The sequence below is a fragment of the Sapajus apella genome, unplaced genomic scaffold (assembly GCF_009761245.1).
Source record: "Sapajus apella isolate SASKATOON/1434 unplaced genomic scaffold, GSC_monkey_1.0 scaffold6, whole genome shotgun sequence".
Lineage (NCBI taxonomy): Eukaryota > Metazoa > Chordata > Mammalia > Primates > Cebidae > Sapajus > Sapajus apella.
Window position 1 is genome coordinate 78,421,683 of NW_022436946.1, and position 21,473 is coordinate 78,443,155.

Here is a 21,473-nt window from a genome sequence, read left to right on the forward strand (position 1 = left end):
TTATGTTCACTCATAGAAAGGCACTCTTGTGCCTGGGCTTGTTTTATTCAGCACAAGGTCTATGAGATTCATCTGTGTCTCATGTTTCTTTTTTTATTGCTATGTGATCGTCTTTTATGTGAATATGTCATTCAGTTTGCTTATCCATCTGCTTGTTAATGATCATTTGGATCATTTCCAGTTTTTGATCACTATGTAATGTTTCTGTGAACATCATTCTTGTGAAAGAGTTAATTCAGCAGACCTAATATTACTGAATGCTTGAATGTTTTCAGGGAGGTCCTGCTTGTGTGGCTTACCTTTGACTCACTCCTAGGAATTTAGGACTTGTGTATTCCCCATGTTTGTATTTGAAAGGTGATTTTGTACAGTTGGGTATGGAACCATGCTGTACCAACTTGTTTAGATTGTGCAAAACATGAGCTTTGGTGAATTCTTGCTTTCCTTTTTGGAGTCCGTAGTTTTGGTAATCAAAGCTGGTCACTTAGGCAAATGTGCTTGTATTGCAAGTCTCCAATAAATGCCCTGGACTCTGCAAATCAAACAAGCTTCTCTGGGCAAAAGCCCTTTTGCGTAAGTTGTTGAACTTTATTGCTAGAGTAAGAAAATTGTTGGCTCACATGATAGGTATATTTTTAACTTGATAAGAAACTACTGAACAGTTTTTTACAGTGTTGTACCTGATTTCCTCAAGTAAAGTATGATAACATTAGTTGTTCTGCATTCTTGTCAATACTTGGTATTGCCAGTTTAATTTTAGTCATTTAGATTTACCTTGCGTTTTCCTGATGACTTATGGTGATGAGCGTCTTTTAAAATGTGCTTATTGGCCATTGTGTATATTTTCTTTTTTTATTAAGATGGAGTCTCACTCTGTCACCCAGGCTGGAGTGCAGTGGCACAGTCTCGGCTCACTGCAACCTCTGCCTCCCGGGTTCAAGCGATTCTCCTGCCATAGCCTCCTGAGTAGCTGAGATTACAGGTGCCCGCTACCATGCCTGGCTATTTTTTTTTTTTTTTTTTTTTGTATTTTTGGTAGAGATGGGGTCTCGCCATGTTGGCCATGTTGGCCTCAGGCTCCTGAACTCAGGTGATATGCCAGCCTCGGCCTCCCAAAGCGCTGAGATTACAGGTGTGAGCCACTGCACCTGGCCATTGTATATATTTGCTAATGTGAAGTATCAAAGTCTTTGCCCTTTTTTTTAAAAAAGGATTGTCTTTTTATTGAGTTACAGGAATTTGTCTTATACTTTGCTACACTAATTAAATATAATGGTAACTTAGATTTTCAAAAGATTGTTCATCACACAAGATTAGGAGAACAAGAAATGCGTATACAAATAGTCATCAGGCTGTTTTGCTATCTAAAGGCCAAGCCCACCTAGTAACAGACACAAGTGGCATACTCAGGCTGAAGCTAAACCTTAATCCACCTATCAGTTTATCAAAGATTTTGGTGTGAGGCTGCAAGCCTACTCAAATCTATTGTGCTAATTCAGTTTTTTTTTTTTTTATTTTACACAAATTACTTGATTATTTTAATTGTAATATTGGCATGGTATTTAGGGTGATTTACAAATGGCATTTTGTATTTAAGTTTTTAAAGCTTTGGAATACTTGTTACGGTTTTTGTTTTTTTTGTTTTTGTTTTCACTTTAAGTTTTGGGATACATGTGGAGAACGTGCAGGTTTGTTGCATAGGTAGACATGTACCATGGTGGTTTGCTGCATCTATCAACTTATCATCTAGGTTTTAAACCCTGCATGCATTAGGTATTTGTCCTAATGCTCTCCATCCTCTTGCCCCCCGCCCCCAACAAGCCCCCCTGTGTGATGTTCTCCTCCCTGTGTCTATGTGTTCTCATTGTTCAACTTCTACTTATGAGTGAGAACATTTGATGTTTGGTTTTCTGTTGCTGTGTTAGTTTACTGAGAATGATGGCTTCCAGCTTCATCCATGTCCCTGCAAAGGACATGAACTTACTCTTTTTAATGGCTGGATAGTATTCCATGGTATATATGTGCCACATTTTCTTTTTCCAGTCTGTCATTGATGAGCATTTGGGTTGGTTCCAAGTCTTTGCTATTGTAAATAGTGCTGCAGTAAACATATGCGTGCATGATCTTTATAGTAGAATTATTTCTGATCCTTTGGGTATATACCCAATAATGGGATTACTGGGTCAAATGGCATTTCTGGTTCTATATCCCTGAGGAATCACCACACTGTCTTCACAATGGTTGATGTGTAATTTACACTCATAAGAACAGTGGAAAAGTGTTCCTGTTTGTTCACAGTCTCGCCAGCATCTGTTGTTTCCTGACTTTTTAATAATCATCATTCTAACTGGCATGAGATGGTATCTCATTGTGGTTTTGATTTGCATTTCTTTAATGACCACTGATAATGAGCTTTTTTTCATATGTTTGTTAGCCACATAAACATCTTCTTTGGAGAAGTGTCTGTTCATATCTTTCGCCCACTTTTTGATGAGGTTGTTTGTTTATATCTTGTAAATTTGTTTAAGTTCCTCGTAAATAAATGTTTATTTCTGCTGGTTCTTAGTTTTGCAGTAGAAATGTTAAAACTTACTACTACTCTTTATTTTGTAGTACATACACCAATATTCATTGCCCTAAAAGATTTGTCACCAATAGTTGCTCATAATATTAAAAACCTGCATGTCTGTAGTGCCAAATTCATTATGTTGACAGTAATTTTGTGATTGCTTCATATAAATTAACTCTGCCCCTCTGTCGATTATTTAGGGTCCTGTTTGATTTGAGTTTCTTTGACCTGTATTGCATGTAGTAGGGTTATATCATAAATATCCTCCAGATAAATGAGATAGTACTAGCAAATGTCAAGAAAACTCTTTAACTCTAAAATCATTTCTTCCAAGACAATTAATTAGTAATTTAGATTTTTATTATATATTACTAACATGCATTTTTTCCATTTTTTTTTAACATCTTAACCATTTTAAGTGTACTATTCAGTGGTATTACATATATTCAAAATATACAGCCATTGCTGCCACCCGTTTTCTTAACACTTTCCATCTTGTAAAATTGAAACTATACCTGTTAAACAGTAACTCTGTCTTCTGCCCTTCCCCTCTCCTGACGACCACTGTCCTACTTTCTGACTTTATGATTTTGACTACTCTGAGTACCTCATATAAGTGGAGTCATACAGTATTTGTCTTTTTGTAATTGGCTTATTTCACTTAGCATGGTGTCCTTCTAATTATGCTAAGTTCACATGTGTTGTAGCACATATCATTTCCTTCCTTTTTAAGAATCAATAATATTCTGTTTTGTGTATACCACATTTTGCTTCTCTGTCCATCCATCAGTGGGCATTTGGGTGGCTTTCATGTTTTAGTTATTATGAACAATGCAGTTGTGAACATAGGTGTACAAATAACTCTTGGAGACCCTGTTTTCAACTCTTTTGTGCGTATACCCAGAAGTGGAATTACTGGATTATATGTAATGCCATTTTTAATTATTTTAGGAAACATCATACCATTTTCCATAGCTGCTATACCATTTTACATTCTTATTAGCAGCACACAGGGTTCCAGTTTCTCCACATCCTTGCCAACACTTGTCATTATTACTGTTTTTTTTTGAGACGGAGTTTCACTCATGTTACCCAGGCTGGAGTGCAATGGCGCGATCTCGGCTCACCGCAACCTCCGCCTCCTGGGTTCAGGCAATTCTCCTGCCTCAGCCTCCTGAGTAGCTGGGATTACAGGCACGTGCCACCATGCCCAGCTAATTTTTTGTATTTTTAGTAGAGATGGGGTTTCACCATGTTGACCAGGATGGTCTCGATCTCTTGACCTCGTGATCCACCCGCCTCAGCCTCCCAAAGTGCTGGGATTACAGGCTTGAGCCACCACGCCCGGCCTATTACTGTTTTTTGTTAGTAGCCATCCTGATGGGTCTGGGGGTGGTAACAGTTGCTTTTTTTAATAAAGGAATACAATGATTATAATTCTGTAATTGCTTTATGCAATTATACTTGTACTACTATTTTTCATGAATGTATGTAAAAGCAAATGAATGTGAATATGCAGATTTTAAAAACAGGTTTCTTAGGCTTATGTCTCAAAATGTTTATTCTGTTTTTATAGTTAAAGGTACTATACCTTTGGCTTAACTTAAGCTCTATGTTAAATTTAAATAAACATTTTGACTGACTACTGGTTAAAAGTATTTCAAATTAATGTTTTTTTAAAGCAGATAAATAGTAGTTCATATCAGTTGATGTTGAATCTAATTTTGAATCTAATCTAAGAATTGAAAACAGGGTCATGAATAGTTATTTGTCCCTGTGTTCATAGCTGCATTATTCACAAATTCTAAAATGTGGAAGCAACCCCAGTGTCCATTGGTGGGAAAATAGAGAATCTAATTTTACTGTTTTACTATCCTTTTTACCTTTTCTCTATTTTGATTTGGGTAAGATCGGTTATATAATATTGCATATTTTTAAAACTTAAGGTGAGAAAATTATTTATATCAAAAAGACAGTATCATTTATAGCTGTTTCTTTAACTTGCCAGAATAGCAAATGTTGTGTAAGTGTACTCAAATTCAAATTGGAATGAAGGCAAAAGTTAAAGTTCATTTAAATGAGATGGTTGATAGGAAGTTCTTAGTATTGTAGTTAATACATAGTAAGAGCTCATATGTTAGCTGCCACAATTGTTCTTGACCCAGTTGTTACTATTGTTAGAAGTTTCCCCAAAGTTAACTTGAATTATGGTTTTGGAGTACTGTTGATTTCTTGGGACATAGGACAGAGAAGACTATTTGGGCATCATATACTGTGTATAGAGAATTATGAGAACAAGGAATCAGATAGGGGCGTGAACTTGGTAAGTGAATATATATACATATGTACACACACACACACATACACACGCACACAGAGAGATAACTGTGATTAAGTATATATGTAATTAGTAAAACTCAGCTTATTATTTATTTCCACAGCTTTGTATTCTGTAATATTGTTCTGTGTGTTCTTCTGGATTCCTTTTGTCTACTTCTATTATGAAGAAAAGGATGATGATGATACTAGCAAATGTACTGTAAGTATCTTTATTTTAGAGGTCTCAGTTTAGAAAAAAAAATATTATTTTCTGCTTTTTCAGAGAATGACATGACTGAATTTTTTTCCAGAGCAGCGTTGTTTAATAGAAATATAATGTTAGCTACATTAAAATGAAAAGAAACAGTTGAAATTAATTTTAATTATACATTGAATTTTACATAATATATTCCAAATATTATCATTTCAAATATAGCCAAACATACTATTAATCAAATATTAAATTTCTTTTCTTCACACTAAGTCTTTGAAATTTGGGTTGTATTTTACATTTATTCAAGCTAGCCACATTTCAGGTGCTTTCTAGCCACATGTGGCTTGTGACTATTGTTTTAGACAAAGCAATTCTAGATCAGGCATACAGAATTTTTTCTGTAGAAGACCAGGTAGTAAATAATTTAGGATTTGTGGGCTATATGGTCTCTGTTTCAGCTACTCAAGTTTACCATTATAATGTTAAAAGTATCCAGAGACAATGAACATTTTATGATCCATTTAAACAGAAGATGAATCAGATGTGGTACACAGAATGTAGTTTGCTGGCCCCTGTTCAGAGGCATAAAGAAAGAACATTTGTAGGTTGTTGTTACTAATCCAGGATAAGAGTGACTTTTTAAAAACCTGACAAACACAGCAAACATACATGTTCAAAACTGCAGAGTAATATCACTTAAGTATTGGTATAAACATCTTAACTAAAATAATAGTAAATATAATTCAGGAGCATCTTACAAATATATTAATATTATATAACCAAGTTGGGCCTCTCAATTGCATGGATGACTGAAAATCAGGAAATCTATTGAAATATAGTAAATAATAGGTCAAAGAAAAAAATGTATATTAAAAGGTATTTGTCAAAGTTGAACACGTTTTATTTTAGGGGAACAGTTGAAAAATAAGACTAATGTCTTATCTTTTTGAGTTACAGGATTTTGTTTTATACCTTGTTTTCATTTGTGTTTAAATACAGAAGTAAATGTATTCAATCAAAAGCCAGCATCATGCTTAATCATACTTAAAACCTCAAGAGCCTTTGCATTAAGATTAGGAGCAAGTAAATTAACAATATTTTAAATGACTCTTAAGAGTAATAATCAATGCAGTATTAGAGGAAAAAAAGTTAGACATTTAAATATTTATAAAGAGAGTCAAAATTGTTATTTGCAGATACTCTATAGTTGGAAAAACCAAGGTGTATAAAGTAAGGTAGCTATTTACACATTTAATAAAATCTCCATGAGATTTATGTGGTCTCTTTCACTTCTTCCAAAGTGCATCTTCTCTACCTTTTCTTTAGTTCTTTTCCTAAAGAATATCTTACGCCCTTTGTGAACAAGAACGTTCTATGTGAAACATCTATTCAAATTTTAAAAGATGATTTTTAGAGGCGTCATTAGTCTGAGAGGATGAATGTTATTTCTGACTGATTTAAATGAGATTACTATTAACTTTTTTATTCGCATTCAGAATGTCCAACTTTGCCTTTTTTGTTTTTCTTAGCCTTTGGAGTGAGTACATTATGGGCACCAAGCAAAGCATAGGTTTTAAATTCCCAAGTTCCTGATTTTAAGTACTTATTTAATCACTTGTGACCTATGTGCCTTAGGACAGATTATTAACTTCTCTGGACTTCAGCTTCCTTAAGTCTAAAGTAGACATGAGAACAACCTATCTTAGAATTGTTATGAGCATGAAATGAGTTAACGTATGTGAAGTTCTTAGATCAGTGCCTGGCATGATAAACACTATATATGTGTAAAATATATGTTAATGTATGTAAGTATATATGCACATATATTTATGTGTGCATATATACTTATATATATATGTATGTGTGAGTATGCATATATACAAATATACTTTATATATATATACACTCATATATATATACTGAAACACAAACATATGTGTATATTGTGTTTATTGTTATAAACTTTTGATGAATTGGGTTGGGGTGTTGTAGATTCTGATTGCTGTTTGGGGGAATCTTTTATTACATATTCTGATAATTTTACTGAAGATGCCTGCTGGAAAATTAACTATGCTTTAGGTGGATTGGTTTTTACAAGGCCCTAACTATTGAAAAGATTTTCAAAATCTCATATTTTTTCAAGATACTTAAGATGTAGTATACCCGTTTTCTTTAAATTTTAAGGTTGTTTTTCAACAAGTGAAACTTTACACTGTTGACTACAAGTGTGTATCTGATGTGAAGGAACTGTTAAACTATTGCAAGAATATTTTATATTTCAAAAGGCTTGCTAAATGGTATACTTTTTTTCTTCTTGGTGTCTAGCAAATTAAAACGGCACTCAAGTATACTTTGGGATTTGCTGTGATTTGTGCACTGCTTCTTTTAGTTGGGTAAGTCTTGATTTTTTTTTTTTTTTTTTTACCATGACATGGAAATACAAGTATATGAAAAATAATAATAAAAGGATCATTCAGAAAAATTTAGGGAAAAAAATGTAAAAAAAGAACAGTTCACTTTCTGTATCTCCAAGGAACAGTAGCCACAGTTTAACAGTTTTGTCTGTGTTGTTTCATCTAGACATTTTTATGTGCTTGAATGCATGCAGAGTACACCTCACTTCTTGCATGCACCCTACATGTTTTTATTTTATACAAATGTGATTATATTTTATATAATCCTTGGTAATCTACTTGTTAACATATTGTGGGCGTCTCTTCAGGATAGTAAGTGTAGATCCATAAATTTTGACTACATTGCATTTCCTTCTAAGGATGCAAAAATATATTTAACTGATCTTCTAGTGATGACTGCCTAGACATTTATGATGTTTCCCCATTTTTATAAATAGCGCTTGGATAAAAATCCTTGTCTGTGCGTCTTTCAGATTTGACCCTATCAGTCTTCAAATCTTTGTCAACAGATTTCTTTTCTTAATTTTTCTTGTTTTTTAAAGTAATATCAATAACATTTTAACGTATTTGTTAGAACATCTAACATTTATGCTTGTTACTGGACGACATTTATCTGTGTTATAAATAGGTTATTAGTCTCTCATATTTTATGTTAGGAAATATATTAGGTGTTAATAAGTTTTTTAAAGTTTCTTTTATAATTTAGTTTCACAGTTTCTAATAAATAACTTTCCATAAATAAAAAAAAATATTTACTACATGTAACTTGTAATTGGAATAAAATTGTTGAGTAACTTTTTGTAGTTCTGGGAGTTCTTAGAATGTGCATGTTTTATAATCAAGTCATACTTCCAGTTCTTTTTACCTGCCTTGATGTGTCATGAAAAGGAGTACTTTTTGTAAACATATTTTTTAGTGCGTTTTCTATTTTTTTAGCTACCAAGTATATTTTTAAAGTGTTTTTCTTTTGGCTTTTTTAGAAAGCCAAACCTACTTATGTTAATTTCCCTTGTTAACAATGAGGTCCCTTGTCTGTAAGCATGAATTATCTAGAGCAGGAATAGGCAAACTTTTCTTAAAGCATAGATAGTAAGTATTTTAGATTTACAGCCTATATGGTCTCTGTGGCTCTCTTATAGCTCAGAAGTAATCGTAGACAATAAATAAACAAAGAACACAACTGTGTTCTAGGAAAACTTCATTTCTAAACACAGGCAGCCGGTAGTTTGCCAACTCCTAATTTATATCATGAGTGAGAATCATCAATAAAACTACAAATCTTTCAACAGCCAGAATAAAAGAATAGTGAATTAAAGACTATTAGTGTTTCAGTCATCCAGGACAGTGTTCTTCTCATTACCATATGTAAATATTTGAATGAGGTGTGCATTCAGGTTAAGTGATTGACAAAAGGTCTTGAAATATTTTTGAAGGTGGCATATTCAGAGTTTCTTTTAAGTGATGTGCTTTTGCTAATAGAACTACATAATTTTATGGCAAAGCTGTGATCTAGATTTAACTAATTCATGTAGCTCATATGTTTTTGGAACACTTATGTTTTAGATACTATGCTAGATCTTGTGGGTGATGGTGGAGGATCATGGTCTCTGTCCTTTAGGTTTACATTGTGGAGGCATGCAGATACAGACCTTGAATTACAGTATTTAAGTGCTCTGGTAGGAGATACATACCAGATGTTGATGGTGGAGGAGCAGATTCTTACTCTGCCTTGCAGAATCAGGACATCTAAAAGGAAGTAATATTTCAGTTGAGATTTGAAGGAATGGGAATCGGTTAGCTGACTTGACAAATAAAAAAGATGAATAACATGTATTAGTCTGCTTTGGCTGCCATAACAAAGTGTCATAGACTGGATGGCTTAAATAACAGTCATTTATTTTATCATGGTTCTGGAGGCTAGAAGTCTATGTTAAAGATGCTGGCAGATTTGGTTTCTGTTGAGAGTTTTCTTCCTGGCTTATAGAAGGCCACCTTCTTGCTCTGTCTTCCTATGACCTTTCCTTTGTGCTTGCAGTGGGAGAAGGGGAGGGGGAAGGAAGGGTGGGGTGGGCGGGGGAGAGAGAGAGAAGGAGCACTCTCGCGTCTCTTCCATTTCTTGTGAGGACACCAATGCCATGGGATGATTATGACTTCATTTAACCTTAATTCCCTTGCTAAAGGACCTATATCCAAATACCATTACATTGGGGGTTAGAGCTTCAACATACGGATTTTTTTTTTTTTTTTTTTTTGGAGATAGAGTCTTGCATTGTTGCCCAGGCTGGAGTGCAATGATGCTATCTTGACTTACTGCAACCTCCACCTACCGAGTTCAAATGATTCTCCTGCCACAGCCTCCCGAGTAGCTAGGATTACAGGCACCTGTCACCATGCCCTGCTAGTTTCTTTTCTTTTCTTTTTTTTTTTTTTGAAACAAAGTTTTGCTCTTGTTGCCCAGACTGGAATGCAATGGTGCGATCTAGGCTCGTCACAATCTCCACCTCCTGGTTTAAAACAATTCTTCTGCCTTGGCCGCTTGAGTAGCTGGGATTACAGGCATATGCCACCATGCCCCTCTAATTTTTGTATTTTTAATAGAGACAGTGTTTCTCTTTGTTGGTCAGGCTGGTCTTGAACTCTTGACCTCAGGTGATCCACCCAAGTCAGCCTCCAAAGTGCTGCGATTATAGGCGTGAGCCACCGTGCCCAGCCTTGGATTTTTTTTTTTTTTTAGGAGAGTTGAGAACAGGGACTTTATTGGTGGTACATAGCATAGTGGAACTCCCTAAGTCTTTTCTTCTTCAGGGAATCTGGCACGGAAACTGTGTCCAGGGGAGATTCTCACTGTGGTGGGGGACTGAGTGTGGCAGGAACTCCCTGGCAGGTGAGGACCTCTCTCTCCCTGTTGTGCTCTTGCTGGGGCTGGTGATCCAGGGGCTCTTACTCCTTGGAGGCCAGGTGTAACATGAGTTCCACCACCCTGTTGCTGTAGCCAAATTCATTGTCATTCCAGAAAATGAGCTTGAAAAAGTGGTTGTTGAAGGCAATGCCAGCCCCAGCATCAAAGGTAAAAGAATGAGCATCACTAGTAAAGTTGGAGGAGACAACCTGTTGCTCAGTGTAGTCCAGGATGCCCTTGAGGGGACCCTCCAATGCCTGCTTCACCATCTTCTTTATGTCATCATATTTGACAGGTTTCTCCAGATGGCAAGTCAGGTCTATGATCAACACACTGGCAGAGGGGACATGGAAAGTTATGCCAGTAAGCTTCCTATAGTTCAGGGATGACCTTGCCCACAGCCTTGGCAGCTCCAGTAGAGGCAGGGATGATGATCTGGAGAGCCCCACAGCTGTCACACCACAGTTTCCCAGAGGGGCCATTCGTAATCTTCTGAGTGCCAGTGATGGCATGAACTGTGGTCATGAGTCCCACCATGATGCCAAAGTTGTCATGGATGACCTTGGCCAGTGGAGGCTAAACACTTAATGGTGCAAGAGGCATTGCTGACCATCTCGATGCCATTTTTGTACTTCTCATGGTTCATGCCATCACATGGGGGTATCAGCAGAAGGGGCAGAGATGAGGATCCTCTTTTCTCCCTGTTCTAAGTGAACCTCAGCCTTCTTCATGGTAGTGAAGATGCTGGTAGAGCCCACAACATAATCAGTGCAAAAATCACCCATTTAATTTTGGCAAAATCTTGCACCTGTAAGAGGATGATGGGATTTCCATTGATGACAAGCTTCCAATTCTTAGCCTTGACAGTACCCTAGAACTTGCCATGGGTGGAATCATGCTGGAACATGTAGACCATGTAGTTAAGGTCACTGAAGGGCCACTGATGGCAGCAGTATTCGCTTTGCCAGAGTTAAAAGCAGCACTGGTCACCAGGCACCCACTGTGGCCAAATCCATTTACTCTGGCCTTCACTTTCACCATGGTGTCTCAGTGATGTGGCTGGTGCAGCTGAGATGAGACTGTCTGTAGAATGGGGGAGCAGAGAGCCAGCAACATACGAATTTTTAGGGAACATAATTCAGTCTATAAAATATATTAACTTGGAAGCTGAGGTTAACATTCAGTGTGTGAATAATGACATAAAATGTATGATGTGAATTTAGACTTCCCTTCCCCTCAAAAAAAAAGTGTAGTGGGAGGTTTCAAGTGTTCCTGTGGTCGAGTGACAGGATATGACATTGGCCAGGTAAGTAGACTCTGGATCTTACATGCTATGTTTAAGAAATTTTTAATTTTGTCCTACCGAGTAATTAAAAGACAGTGAAGATTTTGTGTATATTTGTGTATATGAATGCATGAAAATAAATATATATGACTTTGCTTTAAGAGTTACTTACAGCACTGTGAAGGATGTATTGAAAGTGGATTTTGGATGTTGGGTTGGAGAAGTGGTATGTAAATAGCAGATAGGAAAATCAGTTAAGTAGCCATTATATAAGTTCAGGTAAATTCAGGTGATTATTGAAACTACAGTGGTTACAAAGAGAATAGAGAGGTAGAAACATAAACTGTTTGGAAGATAAATATGAATTGACTTGGTGGTGGAGTATAGGAAGTGAACATCTTATTTTCAGCTCTGCTGAATTCATCAATTCCATTTCATATCTACTGCAATTCATTAGCTTTTCCTTTGTCTCTTTCTGAAGAGATAATGTGTTAAGCTAATTCAGTGACTCAGATTGGGTAGAAAATATTTTTGCTAAGCAGTTTTTTAGTTTTTTTATTTTCAAGGGCATGAGGGAAAAGTCTAATCATACTAGGCTCTAGTTTATATTTTAACCCATTTATGCCAAAGTTTGCAGATTTTTTTGTGGGTGAAAAATCAGACCTTGGCGATGATCTTGATCAGTAAAATATTAAATAATTCCCACAAACTTAGTATTTCAATAATGGAACACAAGGCAGAAATGAGTTAATCTAGTACTTTGTGTTTTTGGAAGCTGAGGTGCCCTGTATTGAGTTTCTTTTTAGAAGGGCTGAGATTTTAAAAGTATATGCACCCTTTTACCACACAAATTCCATTGTATTCTAACTCTTGGTTACTTTAGTGTCATCACCATTTCATTTAGTATACTAAATACCTGATAATCTTAACTGCTTTCTCTTTCCTTGGAACTGCTATATCTATATTATAACTTCATTTGGCTTCAATTGCCTTTTCACCTGTTGGGAGGTATTCCTTTTTCTTTATAGCTCTTTGTCTATGGGGCTGATATTTGGCTGATGAACAGTGGTTTGTTCCTTCTTGTGGTTAAAAGGTTGACATGCTTTTATACCAGTCAGGTGCTGCTTTGCCTTTTGAGTCTTCTTACCCTACCTCAGCTCCATTGAAAGAGAAAAGCCTGGCTCATCAAGGTCCTACAGTAATAAGGCCAGGGTCTGTGTTGATTAATTAGTTCCTTTGGCATATTTTGAGTTCTACTTATGGATGTTTTCTTACTTTAAGTGAAAATATTTTAGGTCTGTTTTTTAGATTATAAAATCCTGGTGGTAATTTAGGAATCTGCTTTGGATTTGTGCTTTCGTTTATACCTAAAATATTAAGTGCTCACATGTTAACTCTCTGATAATTGCTTTCAAAGTATTTTTGTGAAGTCATTCAGGTATGGGTCACAGTCTTTTTAGTTTTTTTGATTATGTAAGGTTTCCTCTGGTGTTACTGTTTTTTGAATATTTGAACTGCTAGATAATTCTGCTGAGGAACTGAACAGGTATCATCAAGAGGAAGGGTTAATTTTCTTGGAAAATTATCTTCTTTACAACAGAGGATAAATCTTACCACTTTGTTTATGCTTAAAATTAAGTTGGGAAGGATGTGATATTAGAGTTACTTCCTACTTCTGTTTGTTCCTCCGCTTATACTACCTAAGGGATACCCAGCTCTTTACCTTAATCTCTTGGCTATCTTCTTGTTTATTGATATGGGCTAGATAATAAAGCGAACATTTATTTATTCTATCTTTTCCCAGTCTAAGCTCCTAGGATGCTGTCTGTCTCTGATATTTCTACAGTTCTTCACCTGTGGGCTGAAAAATAAATAGAAACTACTTTCATTTTGTCTGTTGGATAGAATCTTGAAAGACATATTAATAGGAAAATACTAATAAGACAGTAATAATCACTTCCGATTCCACAATGAGACGTTCACTGTTTATTCTAATGTATCTCTTTTGTTTCTTCCTATCTATATAAATATATTAAAATAATTGAGTATATTTATATTCTGCTCTACTGATTTTAATACAGATATCCTTAACCTTTTTTGTGGTTTGTTTTGATCATCTTAAACCTACGGTCCATTCTCGAAATATTCTATATTTATTTTTTGTTTTATTTCTCAGCTTTATTAAAGTATAACTGACAAATCAGTATTTTCAGTGCAAAAGACATATGGGATTACAAAGGAAACTAATTTTACTTAATGCATTAATATAACTATTAAAACAAATTTGCAGTGAAATAAATGCATAGATAAACTCTTCACTCCCCTCTGTGCATAGTACAGGTTTGATTTTTTTATTGTTTTAGAGAAAAATAATTCAAGTTTCAAACCATTTAACTTTTTATTTTTAAAGCAATTAAAACAATTATTTTCTTTGTAGTGCCTTTGTTCCATTGAATGTTCCTAATAACAAAAATTCCACAGAGTGGGAAAAAGTGAAGTTCCTGTTTGAAGAACTTGGAAGTAGTCGTAAGTATTGTTTTTTTTAGAAAAACGTAGTAATATTCTCTCTTTATGTGTTATACAAAACTGAGACATGAGTTTTAAAATGATAAATCATTACAATTAGTACTCATAAAAGATTAATGTCAACACATTAAATTAATCAAAACCTTGATTTGGTTCTACAGGACCTGCATTTAAACTTGATCAATACAGGCCTGACAGGACCTGTATTAAAATTGGAAAAAGTATTGTTCCTACCTAAGAATGTTCAAGGTTGCACAGTATTTTATTACATAATTTGATATATTTATGTGAAAGTATCATTCTTGCCCCTCACTCTTTGACCTTCCTTTAGATAATTTCCTAAATCCAACTTGTTAGCATAGTAGTGTGCGTGTGTGTGTGTGTGTATGTGTGTGTGTGTGTGTGTGTATGTTATTTTTGAATCTGTTTTCTAGTTATGTTTGCTTTTATTTTTCTGCCAAGTGGGCAAGCTTGTCCTTTCAAGTTAAAAAGTGAAATAAACTCTTTAATTAAGATTTTAGTTTTTGACTGTACATTAAAAACTGATTTGAAAATCAAGAACAAAGTCTTGAAACTGGAAGTATCAAGACTGTGTTGAGAAGGGAGAAAGAGTCAAGGTCGATAGCTTTCCTATGTAATGTTATCTTTTAGGGTGTGCCATTGAGAAAGTCCACGTGATCTTTTTAATTCACTTTTTGAGCATCTGATAATTTACTGATCTCTTTTTGGGCCCAATAATTAACCAGTAATTTTCCTGTTAATTTAAGAGGTGAGGGAAAGAAAATCTCAGCTAGTCTGAAAGATCTTTTACAAATCAATTTTTAAAGAGCCCTTTAAAAACTCTTTTCTCTAAGTTAGCACTTCAAGAATATGGTAGTACATATGGGTTTTTATTTCTTCAAAATGTATAAGCAGCTCAGCATTTTACATTGATTTGCTAAATATAAACATTTGAGTAGTATATATGTACATTTTTAACAGTTTTTCTTTCTTTGCAGATGGTTTAGCTGCATTGTCATTTTCTATTAGTTCTCTCACCTTGATCGGAATGTTGGCAGCTATAACTTACACAGTAAGTGAACTGATGATAACTGAGTTAAAATTGTCTTATAAAACATTTTTTTACTGTAGTAACTCATTATGTTTTATTCTGTTTACCTTTATAATTTTTTGGTTCTTTCTTTTTCAATTTTTCTTCAGTTTTCTTAAGGGTAAAATTTTAACTACTTACCTATCATTTTAGCTATATTTGTGCAATTTAATAATCAGAAATTTCATAACTTATGAGCCTTGAAGGTGTTTATATCCTATGTTATAATAATCTATGCTTATAAGTCTATGTGGTAGATTTATAATATCTGGTATGCTTATAAATCTATTCATAAACATATTAGCAGATTTATAAGCATGTTAGAACTCCGAACCATAGACCAGGATCTATTCCTGATTTTGCAGATTAACTCTACTGGAGGATATAGGGCTTTTAAAATCAGATATTTTATATTACTTGACACTTCTCTTGTATATGAAATCTATTCTTATACTCTCAGACTTTTTTCCCCTCAGTCTTCCTGGAAGTGGTAAGGTGTGAATTATAAATGACTGACCAAGTTGTATACAGACTTCTCTTTGAGTCTTTTGCTCACATTCTAAAGAAAAAGCTAGTAATAAATGCTTCTTTATTACCTATCCTGAGAGTTGTATAAGCAGCATTAATATTATCTGGAACCTTTCAGATTAATGAAGTTTATGTTGAGGCACTCTTAATTCTTGCAAAGATGGAAAATCCTGGTTAAAGAAAACATTTTTGGATATTTTCTTAATATGCCTTTCTTTAGACATAAAGGAAATGGTTGTTATTGTAAGAGCAGAATCTAGTTTTGTCACATGATCATTCATGTCCCATAATGTATAATAAAAAGACCCCAAAAGACATACATTGCGATGTCTTAACAGGTGCTTATTTAGGTACTCAGTATTATTATTCATTGACATTTTCTGTGTTTTTATGTTATGTCACATAAGGAATTTGCTATTTAATATCAGTGGGGGATTATCCTTCTATCTCACAAAATGTACAGCATGTTAGTTATTTGTCTTTTAAGAAGTCACAGATGAATATCAAATGAGGAATTAGACCTGAATTCTAATTGCTGTTATTCTGTGACTGATCTGTTATTGCTAATCTTGGGTTTATCCTTTAACCTTTCTGGATCAGTGTCTTCCCCATTAAATGGAAAGAGAAAATGCTTCACAGGGATTTTTGAAGGTCAAATGATACTATTTGTATAAGTGCTTTGAAAACTATAGGAAAATGAGGATAGAGCAATCAGTGGAATGTTAGGAGAAAAAAATAGAAATTCAATATGTAATGTAAATGTCAAGAACTGTGAAGGGCCTAGGATATCTACCCTACTTATAGCCTGCCAGTTTTATGGACGACAACTGAAGATGTAAGACTTCTACTCACAGCAATAGCAGTAGCCATAGGATCAACGTTTTCTTGTGTTCGTTCCCTGTGTCCCAGTTCCCCTAGGGTAATGGGAAGAAAACTAGATGAGACCTGCACATAACAGAGTGCATTGTAGAGGAGGAACCCTGAGCTTAGGGAAGCTGAATCTTTTATAATGGATGGTAAGCATACCTGTCCTTTGCTCCAGGGAAAGCTATTTTCTGTATCTACCAAGACTATTTGCTATACAAAGATCTTTGAAAAGATAGTACAGCAAAAAATAGTGGCAGATGGGGTGGGGGACAGTCAGCTCCCGGCTTGCAAAATATGGAGAAATGAAAGATGCATGGAGATTTGTCTCCTAGTGGTTAATTGGTAAATACTGTGAAGAAAAATAAGGCAATATAAGAAGCTAGACAGTAGTGGAGGCTGTACTACTGTAAAGATCAGGAATAGTTTCTCTAATATCTGAACAGAGATTTGAATGAAGTGAAAGTAAGCCAGGACAGAAGAGTTAAGTGTGAGGATCCTAAGGTGAGCACATATATGCCATATTCTGATACTAGCAAGGAGGCAAAGCCATTGTGGCTGGAATTCATTTGACCAAGGGGAGTAGCAAAAGTTTCAATGAGAGGTAGCAAGAGGCCATGTCATGTGAGCTTTATAGTCCACAGTTAGGATTTTGAATTTTATACTGATTGAGATTAGAAGCCACTGGAAGGTTTAAATGGAAAAGTAATGGGCTCTGACAAACATTTAAACAGTATTACTCTGATGGCTCTGAATTAAATAAACTATGAGAGCAGGGAGTGGGAGTGGAGAAAATAAGTTGTTATTGAAACTATTTGAAAGAGAGCTTCTTTGTAGGAATGATATTATTGGAAAGATAAATATTTTAAACTTATATGGAAACTTTGAAAATTATCATTTAAATCATCAACTAAACCAATATAATATTCATACTGAATTACTTAAGCTATCCTTAGAAGAGCTTTACTTTTCTAGGATACACCAGTTCCTCAAATAACATATTTTTTCATGTTGTTTTCTTATAATGTTGATGTGAAAAAAAATCAGTTTCTGACCAGGGCCACTGTGTGGAGTTTGCTTGTTGTTTCCATGTCTGTGTGGGTTTTCTCTGGTAGTTTCCATGTTGTTTTTATGTCTGCGTGGGTTTCCTCTCACATTCCCAAGGTGTGCTCATTAGGTGAATTGGTGTGTCTGAAACTGCCAGTAGGAGTGAGTTTGGGTATGTGTGAGTACATCCTGCAGCTGGAATGGCGTCCTGTCCAAGGTTGGTTCCTGCCTTGCAACCTGAGCTAGTAGGATAGGCTCCAGCCACCGGTGACCCTGAACTGAGAATAAGTGGGTTGGAAAATGAATGAATGAATGCAAATTATTGTAAAATAAAAATTCATAAAGTGTGCTGCATGCAAGTGCATAACAATAATTGCAGTATGAAAATAATCAGTCCAACATTGTTGTTGTTTTTGAACTATGTGGTGGTAGGAGGTGCTCTTTACAATTTTCACTTTGCAAACATTTATTCCTTGATTTAACCCACTACCACTACAACCATCGTCACTCACTAATTCACCAAAAGTTGATTATTTTGTTTTTATTAATCTTTCCTGAATGTATGTAGAGTTTACATTTATTTCAATATTTAATGTTAGAAGTGTTTTGATTCTTCATTTAGAAGTTTGGTGATGTTCTTGTGACTAGAAATATGCCATAGGAAGTTAGCTCTTGTTTATATCAATTAGCCTGTGGTAAAATTGGTTTTGTTGCCAGGCATGGTGGTTGACATCTGTAATTTCAGCACTTTGGGAGGCCAAAGTGGGCAGATCACATGGGGACAGGAGTTCAAGACCAGCCTGGCCATCGTGGTAAAACCGTGTCTCTACTAAAAACACAAAAATTAGCCAGGCGTAGTGCTGGGTGCCTGTAATCCTCGCCACTCGGGAGACTGAGGCAGTAAAATCATTTTACATGTAAATTTTCGGTGCCACAAAAGAAATAGCACTTGAATATAAATTTTCTCAGCAAGGCAATTTACTTCCATAGAAGAGTGCATCTCATGGGTGGAGCAATGGCAAATGCACACCTGAACAGGGGAGGGGAAGGGGTTCTTATCCCTGACACAGGTAACCCCTACCGCTGTGTCGTTCCCCTATTGGGTAGGGTTGGACTGCACCGTCTAACTAATTCCAATTGCTGATTTTTAAAGAGAGCAGAGGTATGGGTCAGGGTGGTGGGGTGAGCGGTTTGGCAGGAAAAACGGTTATGGAACAGGTAACTCTGGTCAGAGCAGGTGACCAGGGGTGACTCAGGTCAAAACAGGTGACCAGGATGAATCCGGATAGAGCAGGTGCCTAGGGGAACAGATGCGAACTCCTGATTGGAACTGGTGGAAAAGGTTGTTTACTGAAGCTACGAGAAAGTTAAACTTTAAAATGGAGGACAAAGAACTGAACATACTGACGAGAAATTTAGAACTCATTGTATCCAACAATTGCTTGAACCTGGGAGGCAGAGGTTGCAGTGAGCCAAGATTGCACCATTGCACTCCAGCCTGGGCAATGAGAGTGAGACTCCCATCTCAGAAAACAAACAAACAAAAAATTGGTTTTTGTTACACATTGTTTCACTTAAAGTCACAGTTTCTGAGAATCCTTTGATGATGCTGTGAGAATTTACTGTATAGAGGTCTGTGCTGAAGGATATTGATTAAAAAAAAAAAAAAAAAACAACCAGAGGACCTTATAATGGGATTGAGGGTGGGAACCAGGAACACATAAAAGAGTTGCTAAATTGGTAAAGAGGGACCACTTGAGGCCTAAGACTAAGGGAGAGATTCCCATGTAGCAGCACACTAAAGTCCAACTTCCTAGCCATTATTTGTTTTCTTTAGGCAGCATAAACAATAAAATTATAATAATTGGTATGGAGAGGCTGAAATGTGGATCTCAAACCCTTGGGTCCCTGACCTACTTTCCCATCTAAATTTCTTCACCTTCATAGTGGGATAACATTTAAATGAAAAGTAGTGAGGATTTAATTAATCCACCAAGTCTTAGAATCTATTGGCCACTTAATAAATAGTCACTATTAGCTTAAACAGTTGAATATTCATAGTTTTATATGGTTCAAACTATAGTTCCCACCTGCTTCCTCTCTCAGTGAAAATAAACCAAAGGCAAAAAGCAGTTTTATCATGATGAGCGAGAATGTGCATAATTCAAAGGTGAGTAAAAAAAGCATTCATAATTGAATGTTGGTTAGTTGGGGTTGGGGGAGTATGAAGAGAGACATAATATCATTTGAAGAGCACTACAAGTACTCAAAGCTCAGGTTTTACTACCAAGCCATGACTTGGCCTGTTTTAGTACCTATGGTGCATAGAGGTATGGGAAGAGGAAGGTAGACTATATCCTGTTCAAGAAGAGCATCATGGTATGTATAGCTGAGCTCCAATCATGAGTGAGAGTTTAAAATCTATTACCTGATCCCAAGTTTCCCCATCTTGGGGGAAAATGAGCCAGTAATACTTACTGAAATGCTAGTAAAAATTTGTTGGAAATCAACAATTTATAGATAAGTACTTTTATTATAGATCAGTGGTTGAATAGTATACTTATTTGCTTGTGATTGGGATACAAAATTATCTCTTAGCTTATCTTGGAAAAGACTTTTCTTGAGGTAGCTTGAAAGAGGGTATAGAAAATATTCATGACGTATAGAAGAGAGTTAGTCTTAATTAAAGTACCCAGAGTGGGAAATTAATACTTGAGTACTTTGACCCTAAATATAACTTGAAATGTAACAATCATGTTTGTTACAGAATTTGTAACTCCATTTTTTTGTATTGAGACTAGAGAAGTTTTTTTTATTTTTTGTGTCAAGTGTAAATTTCTTAGTTATATATTATTGTTTGTTTTTGAAACTAGTTGATTATTTAAATTTTACTGATTCTGAGTACTGTACCATGTATTAATAAATGCCAAATAATTGGTCAGTGAGCTTTAGGAGAAGAAGAAGGTCAAACAGCATATTAGTTTGCCGATTATTTTAAGCTTACATTGAAAGGAAATTGATACTTATTAAATTTAAAAAAGTGAAGCCTGTAAGCACAGACGTCTATGTAGATATTCTAATTTTTTGGTGCCACCAAGTGGGGAAATGTTGAATGATGTCTTCATGCAAAATGTCTCGTATATACCAGTGAAGTGCCTATAGAAGCAGTGACTGCTAAATTGTTTACTACATACCTTTATCAGCAAAACTTTAAATATGTTCTCCAGGATATTTATGGTTTATAAATACATATTTACATATTGTTATGCTAACCTATATACATTTAATGTAAAATATAATAGGTTAAAGAAAATTAAAATTAAAGAAAAATTAAGGATTTAAATACAGAAACGAAACATTTAATATTTTCTTTTCATACCCATCAAATGTTGTTTTGCTTCCATGTCCTAGTTCAGGTTGATATAACAGATGTACCATAGACTGGGAGGCTCAAACAACAAACATATTTCCCATGGTTCTAGAGTCTGGGAAGTACAACATCAAGGCATCTGGTGTCTGATGAGGGCCCTCTTCCTTGATTTGCAGTTGGCTGTCTTCTCATTCCATGTTCATATGATAAAGAACAGCAAGAGAAAGGAAGCAAGCTCTCTTGTGACCCTTCTTATAATGGAATTAATCTTATTCACAAAGGATGACTTAATTACCTCTTAAAACCTCCACCTACAAATATCATACTGGGGATTAGATTTCAACATAT

At 35.3% G+C, this 21,473-nt stretch overlaps 1 protein-coding gene across 5 annotated transcripts in view; it reads left to right on the forward strand.

The window, feature by feature from the left end:
- Positions 1–21,473, forward strand: part of LMBRD1 (LMBR1 domain containing 1) — a 131,974-nt gene that overhangs the window by 39,993 nt on the left and 70,508 nt on the right. For all 5 annotated transcript variants that reach the window (XR_004268055.1, XM_032275608.1, XM_032275607.1 and 2 more), the window contains 4 exons: positions 5,011–5,108; positions 7,428–7,495; positions 14,138–14,226; positions 15,225–15,298. Coding sequence is in view for 4 of the 5 variants with exons in the window: in XM_032275608.1 (XP_032131499.1) it covers positions 5,011–5,108; positions 7,428–7,495; positions 14,138–14,226; positions 15,225–15,298 (329 nt within the window). In the remaining variant the exon portion in view is untranslated. The remainder of the gene's footprint in view (positions 1–5,010; positions 5,109–7,427; positions 7,496–14,137; positions 14,227–15,224; positions 15,299–21,473) is intronic.